Source organism: Westerdykella ornata, assembly GCF_010094085.1.
Source record: "Westerdykella ornata strain CBS 379.55 unplaced genomic scaffold EI97scaffold_2, whole genome shotgun sequence".
NCBI classification, from domain to species: Eukaryota; Fungi; Ascomycota; class Dothideomycetes; order Pleosporales; family Sporormiaceae; genus Westerdykella; species Westerdykella ornata.
The window spans coordinates 1,814,193-1,824,973 of NW_022986852.1; the positions used below are offsets into that span (position 1 = coordinate 1,814,193).

General features: G+C 56.1%; 3 protein-coding genes across 3 annotated transcripts; 2 read left to right on the forward strand and 1 right to left on the reverse strand.

Annotated features, from left to right (window-relative positions):
- The first annotated feature begins 884 nt into the window (after positions 1-884).
- On the forward strand, positions 885-2,835 carry EI97DRAFT_125357 (uncharacterized protein). The gene is made up of 5 exons (XM_033793069.1): positions 885-954; positions 1,040-1,341; positions 1,420-1,595; positions 1,798-2,342; positions 2,398-2,835. The coding sequence occupies exons 2-5, from the start codon at positions 1,162-1,164 to the stop codon at positions 2,742-2,744; spliced, it is 1,248 nt and encodes a 415-aa protein (XP_033658083.1). The 5' UTR covers positions 885-954; positions 1,040-1,161; the 3' UTR covers positions 2,745-2,835.
- Positions 2,836-2,926: 91 nt separating this feature from the next.
- EI97DRAFT_464471 (uncharacterized protein) lies at positions 2,927-3,938 on the reverse strand (the record flags this gene model as incomplete). The annotated part of the gene is made up of 2 exons (XM_033801421.1): positions 3,552-3,938; positions 2,927-3,478 (listed from the first exon to the last, which is right to left on the reverse strand). Exons 1-2 carry the CDS (start codon positions 3,576-3,578, stop codon positions 2,927-2,929), a joined length of 579 nt encoding a protein of 192 aa, XP_033658084.1. The 5' UTR covers positions 3,579-3,938.
- Positions 3,939-4,040: 102 nt separating this feature from the next.
- EI97DRAFT_125457 (uncharacterized protein) lies at positions 4,041-10,337 on the forward strand. The gene is made up of 4 exons (XM_033793070.1): positions 4,041-5,055; positions 5,119-9,056; positions 9,186-9,735; positions 9,910-10,337. The coding sequence occupies exons 1-4, from the start codon at positions 4,518-4,520 to the stop codon at positions 10,065-10,067; spliced, it is 5,184 nt and encodes a 1,727-aa protein (XP_033658085.1). The 5' UTR covers positions 4,041-4,517; the 3' UTR covers positions 10,068-10,337.
- The last annotated feature ends 444 nt before the right edge of the window (positions 10,338-10,781 follow it).

Here is a 10,781-nt window from a genome sequence, read left to right on the forward strand (position 1 = left end):
CCGAGTCAAATCCACGTCATCTCCGGATAGACTCCGAGCTATTCGCTTAACCCGGGAGTTGACCGAGCCTCCACAGGAGACAACTCGCAGCCGCAGCGAGGGCGAAGTTGAGCCGCAATGTCTCTCCGCACTCCGAACCGTGCTGGCAGGCCGGGCCGCCTCGTTTCATCGTCATGTTTCCGAGTTTCTGCTAGTGCGACGCCTCGTGCCGCGGCGGCATCTGCCCGTGGGACTCGATGATTGTTTGCTTCTGGCTTCGCGGCTTGATTCGGCGCCGTTTCCAAGAAGAAAGGAGACGCGGATTGATATACGAACGGTGAGCAGAAGCACAGAGACTAATGACTGCGACAATCAGGTCTACAGAGTCGATATTGCTCCCTTAATCAGGTGCCGGGGCGTTGAGCATCGCGAATCTCCTACTTCAAGAGAGCATGCAGATGAGCTCCACCTCGCTGTCCTGGATCCTCGGCTCTTTCGCTACGTCACTTCGGCATTGCCAGTAGTGCTGAGCAGCCTCTACTACAGTACAGAGCAGACACTCCAATTGATGATTAGGAGTCCCTAGTGGCGTCCAACAAGCGGGTTCCCTTACGCCTTCCTTGGAGCAGCAGCAATTACCGTGCCTCTCCAGTCCCACCGTTGAGGAAACTCCAATATCCATGCAGCAACTGGACCAACAGAGGATTGACATGCCTGTACCACAGCGGACTGCGGCGTCGGTATCATTCGCTGACGACCCCGCACCTTTGAGTACGTAGACATGGTGCCGTGAGAGGGGCCTCTAGACGGGTTAGGGAAGAGCTGCATAGGGAAGTGGGGAAGAGGCAATGCCCTCCTGTTCGAAGACCAATTGGTCTTTGTTCTGGGCATATATAAGGGAACGCCTCCCGCCTGAGTACATGCTCTTTCGAAGAAACCATCAACTCCTACAACACCAGCATCCATAAACAAAAGGTACCGCCGAGATCACCCTGTCCCCCTCTCATCTTTACGACAAAGCCAGGGTCGCCAGAACCCTGCTTACTGACCATTGGATCAGGCACGACGTGTACCAAACAATTGGAAATACCTCTACTTCCTTAACAGCTCGGTTTGCCCTGAACATCGAGTCCACTCAGCGTTCTTGCTCTTTGTAGCCTCCTCTACTACGACTACTTCATCATGGTATTTGCCCGCCCTTTGTGCAGATTCGCACGTCCTGCCTCATCGGTGCTCGCTGCTCGCACAGCTCCACGAGTGACATCTGGGGCAGCGGCATTCCGATGGCGTCAACCTACAGTCTACAGAACGCTAACAGCAACGGCTTCTCAACAGGGAAAAGTTCTCCTCGTCCTCTACGATGTAGGTATCCCTTGAATCAGCGCCCATGGATCTCCGTCGTTTATATATATGAACAGAACTCTAATGCGTCATTGTTAGGGCGGCATCCACGCGCAACAGCAACCCGAGCTTCTCGGAACGACGGAAAACGAGCTGGGATTGAGGAAATGGATCGAGGAGCAGGGACACACGCTGGTGACGACGTCGGATAAGGACGGCGAGAACTCAAAGTTTGACCAGGAGCTTGTGGATGCGGAGGTCATCATCACCACTCCGTATGTCTTCTGATCTCCTCCATCCCCCATCTGCCGTTGTTGCAGCTCTCTCAATCTACCCCGCACAACGGCTCGCTTGGAGCTGCCCCGCAAAACTTCCCCCACCCGCTCGCGCTATCCCGATTGGGATATCGTGTCCAAGAGGGTACTCTCGGTACTTCTCAACACCATGATGATCCAGACTCACGCTTCTCTCCCATAGTTTCCACCCCGGCTACCTCACCGCCGAGCGCCTCGCCAAAGCCAAGAAGCTCAAACTCGCCGTCACCGCAGGCATCGGCTCCGACCACGTCGACCTCGATGCCGCCAACAAGACCAACGGCGGCATCACCGTCGCCGAAGTGACCGGCTCCAATGTCGTCTCCGTCGCCGAGCACGTCGTCATGACCATCCTCGCTCTCGTGCGCAACTTCGTGCCTGCCCACGAGCAGATCGCCCGCGGAGACTGGAACGTCGCCGAGGTCGCCAAGAATGAGTACGATTTGGAGAACAAGGTCGTGGGAACCGTGGCTGTGGGACGCATTGGCGAGCGTGTGCTGAGGAGACTCAAGCCATTCGACTGCAAGGAGCTGCTGTACTTTGACTACCAGCCTCTGAGCCCGGAGAAGGAGAAGGAGATTGGATGCCGGAGGGTCGAGAACCTCGAGGAGATGCTCGCACAGTGCGACGTCGTCACCATCAACTGCCCGCTGCACGAGAAGACGCGGGGCCTGTTCAACAAGGACTTGATCTCCAAGATGAAGAAGGGTGAGTCTTCTATGTCCCGCATCTATTCCTGAATGCAGAAGCTGATTCCCCCCAGGCTCATGGCTCGTCAACACGGCCCGCGGCGCCATCGTCGTCAAGGAGGACGTGGCCGAGGCGCTCAAATCGGGCCACCTCCGCGGCTACGGCGGCGACGTCTGGTTCCCGCAACCCGCGCCCAAGGACCACCCGCTGCGGTATGCGCAGAACCCCTGGGGCGGAGGCAACGCCATGGTGCCGCACATGTCGGGCACGAGCATCGATGCGCAGAAGCGGTATGCCGCCGGCACAAAGGCGATTCTTGAGTCGTACTTTTCCGGCCGTGAGGACTACAGGCCCGAGGATCTCATCGTGCACAAGGGTGACTATGCGACCAAGGCGTATGGGCAGCGCGAGAAGAAGTAGTAGATCAATATGGTGGGGTTCTCCTTTTGATGAAGGGAAGTAGTGGGTTAGCGGATTAGCCATGAGCGAATGGATTCCAAATGAATATCCACATTCGATGTTTTGATACAACATTTGATGTCTAGTATGCAACGATGTGTACAAGAGAGAAATCAAGTCGCACTCCATTTCCACTTCAAGAATCATCGATACATGCCCCCCACCCCCCTCACCAAACTCCTCCTCCTCTCATCCCCTCCCTCCTCCTCCTCCTCATCACTATCATCCCTAAACCCCTCCTCCAACTCGCGACTCAACCTCCTCTCTTCATCTGCTCTCCCTCTCCGGCTCTCCAACTCCTCCCTCCTCCGCTGCCCCTCCAACGGCTCAAACCCAATCATATCCTCGCCTTCCTGATCACTGAATAAGGAGGAATCCGACCGTCGACGCGGAGACGTCGAGGAGCGCGGACTCGAACTCGAAGACCTGGAGCCAGAGCCGTCGACTAGGGTGCGGAAGCGGCGGGAGGATGATAAAGGCCAGGATGAAGGGAGTGTGAAGAGGGAGCGTAGGGCGCTGGGGATGCGGGAGCGCCAGGTTGAGGATGAGGGGGAGGACGAGGTAAAGGTTGAGGAGAGGGATGGGGGGAGCGGGAGGTATTGCATGCGGGTTTTGTGGCGGCGGTAGAGGGGGAGGAGGAGGTGCGTTGTTAGGAGGTATAGGGCTAGGGCGAGGGTGAGGGGGATGAGCGTTTTCTGGGGGAGGGGTTAGCTGTAGTTGGGGGAGAGAGTTTGCGGAGGGGGAGGGGCCGAGGGAGGGATGGGGTACCTTTATGATGTCTGTGAAGGCGCTCATTGTTGAGGGCCCGGGGCGGTTGGTGGAGTTTTGTGTTGTACAGGGCGTAGCGAGGTGGGACGGTTGCGGATAGGAGAATGAAGGTATTGGATAGCGAATGCTTTGTGCGCCCGAACCGGTGACTAGTTGTAGAGAATGTGGGTTTCTAGAGTTCTGGTAGGGACACTGCGATGGTGGTGGTGTTGAACCTGGCTGTGCTCAAGGCATGTCTTTTCGTCTCTCTCAAGCGACTTGGATTCCAAAACTCCAGAACTTCTCGAAAATGTACAAGCAAAAGAACGACACATGAGCAACGAGAACTCCCGGCCCTTCACCAACAAGTGACGTCCGAACAAGGCTTGCTGATCCCGTCTGTGTCGCTGCGGCGGGCGAGTTCGCGAACGGACGGCTTGGCAGAGTTGAGACCGTGCACCGTGTTTCAGGAGAAGCGTCTTGCCTATTGCGGAAGTGCGACGACCTTGACACACCCCGGCAGAAACACCACGGAGAGCAGCCACCACGATCCCCACCGCGAGAGGAGAGAGTCTCGTCGAGTGTAATACCACATACCGCACGGAGAGTGTCGCTGTTCGACTCTCTCGAAATCGTTTCTGCGCCTGCGCAACGGACCTCGTGGGGATATCAACGCCGTGCGCTTTCTCGGCGGCCCTGTCCTCTTCGATATCTGGAATCTGCTGTGAGCAGGTATTGTGGACTTCTACGCTTCACTCTACTTTACCGTGGAACCCCACGTATCCCTCCAAACCTGGCCTCACTTCCAACCGAGTCGCTGGCCCTTGCCAAACTATCCCGCAACGCAAACCATCGATACCCGAAGGACGTTCTCTCGGAGAGGATAAGGGATACTGGACGAGGGTTAAGAGCGGGCCTCCGCCAGAACGGCAGAACAAACGCAACGCTTAATTTCTAATATTTTCGAGATACCCATATATAGACAACATGTCTTCCAAGAGCGCGCAAGACAGCAAGGGGCGTCAGTCGTCTGCGGGCAAGTTCTTCGGACGCCGCCTTCATAAGGATAAGAGCGGCGGCCCGGGAGACTCACATTCGCAGTATTTGGCGGCCCCGACGACTCAAAGTCCACCTGGGAGTGCTGCCGGATCGCAATCGTCAAGACATTCGCATAGACATTCGAGTTCGGTGGCGTCGATTGATAGGCCCGTGTCCGTGGTTGCAGATCCAGGGCTCGCCATGCAGGCGGGCATCATATCTTCCATGCCCTACGAGGCGTCGCCTTCGGACGGGAAGCCGTTATACGATTCTTCGAGACATGGGGAACCCCTCCCGCATCACTTAACCAAAGGGGGCGACTTTCACCAATACCCCGTCTTCAACCCATCTTCCGCGCCAAACGGCTATGCGAACGCCCAACCACCCCGCCCACCTCCACACGCTACAGGAGTCACGATAGCATCCAGTCACCCAGGCGATAGAGGGGTTTCGATGCAGCAGTGGGGTGCAGCGCGCACAAGCAACGGTACCTACTCGGCGCATGCTTCGACCGACTCGTCCGCTAACACGCGCTCGTCGTCTGATCAAGCCAGTATCTATTCCACCGACTCGAAATCCCGCTCATCCAATACCTTCTACCCGCAGAATACCTCCCAGTCGACCTTCTCCTCTATCGGGCTTGACACCGGTAGTCTTCTTCACACCGCCATTGCACCACCTCGCGATTCGCATTCGCATCGGCACCTTTTCCATCCGAACCAGCCTTCTCCTTCGGCGTCGGTGTCGTCGTTTGGACAGGGGTTTAATCTACAGAGGCCGCCGGATCATATCGTTGAGCAAGAGTTTAGGAATCTAATGGTGAAGCGGGAGATGAGGAGTTTGCCCGAGCAGGCGCGACGGCAAATGGAGGCGTACAAGATCGATAAGAAGTGGACTCTAGTGTACCAGGATAAACTAGCGGAGTACAAGAACGAGGAGAAGAAACGCCAGACTCAAAGGTCAACATACATATCCGGAAATCCGGACATTCTCATGCGTGCGGAAGAGGAGGGTTCGCCGGAATGGTACGTCAAGAAGGTGATGGACAACTCGATCACGATCAAGCAGATGCAAAGCTTGGAGATCAGTCTAAGAACACAGCCAATTGCCTGGGTCAAGGGCTTCATCGAAGCCCAAGGTACCGTCGCGCTGACGAACGTCCTGGCCAAAATCAATAGGAGGAAGGGTCAAGGACCGGCGCCGCCGCCGAGCAGTTTGCTGGGGAAAGCCGAGAACGATATCGAGCGCGAGTACGAGATCATCAAGTGTCTGAAGGCGCTGATGAATAACAAGTATGGCGCCGATAATGCGTTGCAGCATCCAGGGATCATACAGGCGCTGTGCGGGTCGCTCACATCAACGAGATTGAACACGAGGAAGTTGGTTTCGGACGTTCTGACGTTCTTGTGTCATTGGGGCGAGGGCGCGGGTCATGAGAAGGTGTTGCAGGCGCTGGATACGCTCAAGGCGCAGTATGGGGAAAATGGTCGCTTCGATGCTTGGATGCGGATTGTCGAGGTGACGATCGATGGGCGCGGGAAGATGGGGTCCATGGTGGGTGCGTCGGACGAGGTGCGCAGCGGAGGCATCGGCATGGAGAATCTGCTCATGGAATATGCCATTGCGACGCTGTTCCTCGTCAACATGATTGTGGATGCTCCGGAGCGCGATTTGCATCTCAGGATGCACATCCGGGCACAGTTCACGGCATGCGGTATCAAGCGCATTTTCCACAAGATGGAGGGATTCCAGTACGAAGTCATTGACAAGCAGATCGAGCGGTACAAGAACAATGAGGCTATCGATTACGAGGATATGCAGGAGCGGGAGAATAGTTCCATGGTGGATAGCATCGAGGGAGAGGTCAAGGACTTCAATGACCCGGTTCAGATTGCCGATGCCATCATGTCGAAGGTTAAAGATAGTAGGGCCCAGGATTACTTCCTTTCTGCTATGCAGCACCTGCTGCTGATACGCGATACCGATGGGGAAGACCGCCTCAAGATGTTCCAGTTGGTGGATGCCATGCTCAGCTATGTGGCTATGGATCGTCGGTTACCGGATATGGACCTGAAGCAGAGCTTGAACTTCACAGTACAGTCTTTGCTCGATAAGCTGTATACCGATGGAGAGGCACGGCAGATCCGAGACGAAGCCATCGAAGCACGGCAGATTGCAGATTCGGCTATTGCAGAGCGTGACGAGGCGAAAGCACAGCTGGAGCTTGGGGCCGATGGTATGGTGCAAAAGTTGCAGAAGCAGCTGGAAGAGCAGGCAAGCATCATTGAGCTACGGAGCAGGCAGGTCGAGCAGCTGAAAGCCGAGCTTGCCGAGACGCAGAGGCTCCGGGCTCAGGAGTTGCAGAGGAATGAGTTGGAGACTCGTGAACTCTACCTCATGCTCCGGGATGCGCAGGACGTTGCGGCTTCGGCGGCGAAGAAGAATAAGAATGGCCTGGGTGCTAGCGATCCGGCGCAGATGGCGGGTATCCTCGATCGCGAGAGACTAATGAACCGGCTGGAGATTCAGTTGCAGCGGGCGAAGACGCAGGCGGCGTTGGAGGGCAAGAATTTCCAACAGGTGGTGCCTAGCGAGAAGCTCAGGGAACTCCGCGAACGCATGGAGGGTACGAATGGTCTGGCTTCGGAGCAGGACTTCGCTGGTGGTCTGGATGCAAGCTATCTCGGTTCCGCCAGAGCCAAGAGCGGAGTCCCAAGGAGAAAGCCCGTTGGTGGTGATGCCAACAAGGAGGCTGACGAGGAGGAGAGAATACCTGAGATTGTGGAGGACGACGAGGATGCCGTTATCGAGAAGCCCAGGCTGGTGGAGATGCGCAGGCCGAAGATGAGTGCAACGCAACAGACCAGTCTTCTTGGAGAGATAGCAGCCAAAGTCAAGCCGTATGATGCAGACGAAGAGGAGAACGGCGAGAAGCCTGGCGATGAGTCCGGCGCTCCGGCTACGACGGAAGAAGTTGCCAAAGCGGACGAAGCCAAACCCGCCGGAAACATACCTCCTCCTCCTCCACCCCCTCCTGGTGCTCTTGGATTTTCAGCAGATATCCCTCCTCCGCCGCCTATGCCTGGAATGGGTGGAGTGCCGCCTCCGCCGCCTCCGCCTCCCCCTGGCAAGCTTGGTTTCGCTCCTGGTGGTATACCACCACCACCGCCTATGCCAGGTCAATTGGGCGACCCTGGAATACCCGGTCTTCCAGGACCTCCGCCGCCGCCTCCTATGCCGGGTGCCAAGCGCCCCGGTTTCCTGCCCAAGTCTCCTGGTATCACTCCTACGTCTGTCATTGTCCCAGGAGTGCGACCGAAGAAGAAGCTCAAGGCGCTGCACTGGGACAAGGTGGATTCTCCACAGTCCACTGTCTGGGCTACGCATACGCCTACCTCGGAAGAGAAGGAAGAGAAGTACAGGGAGCTTTCTAAGAAGGGCGTCCTGGATGAAGTCGAAAAGCTGTTCCTCGCGAAGGAGATCAAGGCCATCGGCAAGAAGAACTCGAAGAAGGACGAGAAGAAGCAGATCATCTCGCGCGATCTTATGCATACTTTCCAGATCAGTATGGCGAAATTCTCGCAGTACTCGGCTGAGGAAGTGGTGCGCATGATCATCCACTGCGACAACAAGATCTTGGACGATGCAGTCGTTATGGAGTTCCTCCAGAAGAATGACCTCTGCGATATCCCGGATAACACTGCCAAGCTGATGGCGCCGTATTCGAAGGACTGGACTGGGCCGAATCCGCTCGAGAGTAAGCGCGAACAGAATCCTGAGGAGCTTACCAGGGAAGATCAGATCTACCTATACACTGCATACGAATTGCATCACTACTGGAAGAGCAGGATGAGGGCGCTTGCCTTGACACGTACCTACGAGAGCGATTACGACGAGATATCGGCCAAGCTTCTGGAGATATCGCGTGTCTCGGACAGTCTGCGCAGTTCCACCAGCCTCATCAGCGTACTGGGCTTGATTCTGGATATTGGAAACTTCATGAACGATGCCAATAAGCAGGCAAATGGCTTCAAGCTGTCGACTCTATCACGTCTCGGTATGCTCAAAGATGACAAGAACGAATCCACCTTCGCCGACCTCGTCGAACGCATCGTTCGCAACCAATACCCCGGCTGGGAGAACTGGACCGAGGAAGTCGGCGGCGTCGTGGCGGCCCAGAAGATCAACGTCGAGCAGCTCCAGACGGACGCCAAGAAGTATATCGAAAACGTCAAGAACGTGCAGATGTCGCTGGACGCGGGCAACCTGTCGGATCCGAGCAAATTCCATCCCGAAGATAAGGTCGCCATCGTGGTGCAGCGGAGCATGAAGGAGGCGAGGCGCAAGGCCGAGCAGATGCAGGTGCTGCTCGAGGATACGCAGAAGATGTACGACGATATCATGGCGTTTTATGGCGAGGATCCGACGGATGAGAGCGCGAGGAGGGATTTCTTCGGCAAGTTGGCGGGGTTCGTTGTTGAGTGGAAGGTTTGTGTTTTCTTTTTTCTTTGCTCTTTTTTATCTGCTTTGCGGTTCCTGTGGCCCCTGTGGTGACCCGCTTCCCTCCCCATACGTTATTTATGCCTGCCGTGCCGCATGCTGACTCCTTGACAACAGAAATCCAAAGAAAAGAACCTCGCCCTTGAAGAACAGCACCGCCGCAACGAAGCCTCTATGCGCCGCAAGGCCAACGCGCTCAACCCGCTCTCCCCCACGGCCCTCGACTCGGATTCGTCCAACCCCAAGTCGCCCGCCTCGACAGGCGCAATGGACGACCTGCTCCAGAAACTGCGCGCAGCGAAACCCGAAGCGAGAGATCAGAGAGACAGGAGGCGGAGAGCCAGACTCAAGGATCGACACCAGGTGCGCGTGGCGAGCGGGCAGAAGATCCCCGAGTTGGGCGTCAATATGGGGGATGAGGAGGACGGGGGGAAGGGGAGTGCTGCTGGTGCGGGCGCTGGCGGTACTTCTTCGAGTGGTGGGACTACGGCGGCGAATGGGTTGTTGAGTCCCGGCGCGTCGGACGCGGGGGATGTAGGTGGTGAGGGCGCGGGGGCGGCGGCGGGGGATGTGGCGGATCGGGCGGCGGCGATGTTGGAAGGATTGAATAAGGAGGGAGGGCTTAGTGTGAGAAGGAGAAGGGAGAGCGCGGATACGGAGAGGGAGAGGAGGAGGAGGAGAAGGCAGGCTGCTGGTAGTGGTAGTGGGAGGGGTGAGGAAGGGGGTGTTGCTGGGGGGTTGCTTAGTCCGAGTATTCCTGAGGAGGAGGAGGGTGGTGGTGGGGAGAGGAGGGGGAGTGTTGCGGAGGAGAGCTTTGGGGCGGAGGGGGAAAGAGGTGGAGGGGAGGAGAAGGAGGAAGATAAAGATGGCGAGGGGGAGGAGAAGAAGGAAGATACCCAAGGTTTGACGCCGGTGACGGTAGTGAGTCCGCCTAGTCCGCCCCAGGAAGACGGGGAGGAGCGGCCTGCGAATGGTGGTGATGGCGAGGTGCAGGCTTAGTCTTCGTGGATTCTTTTCAGATAGGGGCGTTCTAGGGGCTGAAGGTTTTTTGATGCCCTGGTGTTGGCGTTGGCGGGCATGTGGGTTGTTGTTCTTTTTTTCTTTTGCATAGCGTTGTTAGTGGGATGGGATGGCGGTGCGTTATTGTTGCATCCTCGGAATTTTAATTTTTGTTTAATGTCATCTTGGTGTGCTTTGAGGGTTTGATGTGTGTGTGTGATGTGGGGATACAAGAAGAGGAAGAGGAAACACCTAAGACAGAAAGTAGGATCCTGAATATAGTTGTAACAACATCTGAAGGTTAACATCTGTCTCTAGGGTGTTAGAAAAAGCTATACACTGCGCAAGGAATATTGTTGTTAACATGTATTCATAGCAAACATATTGTTAACGTGTTCCACGGGCGAGCGCCGCACACGGGCGAGCGCCGCACCCCACCAACTTTGCCCACCTCTCTCATCTCAACGTACAATGGCTCAACGCAGCGCTACTCAATCAGCTTCAAATGAAGCAGATGTTCAGCTTGCTATCACCTCTATTGAAAACAACCATATCCAGAGCAATTGCCACACTGCTACTATCTATAACGTGTCCGAACGAACAATCTGCCGCCGACGCGCTGGTGTCTCTTTGCCAGCCTAATTCGAAGAAGCTTACCCAGTTAGAAGAGGAGGTGATTGCCAGTCACATATTGGATCTAGATCAATGTGGTTT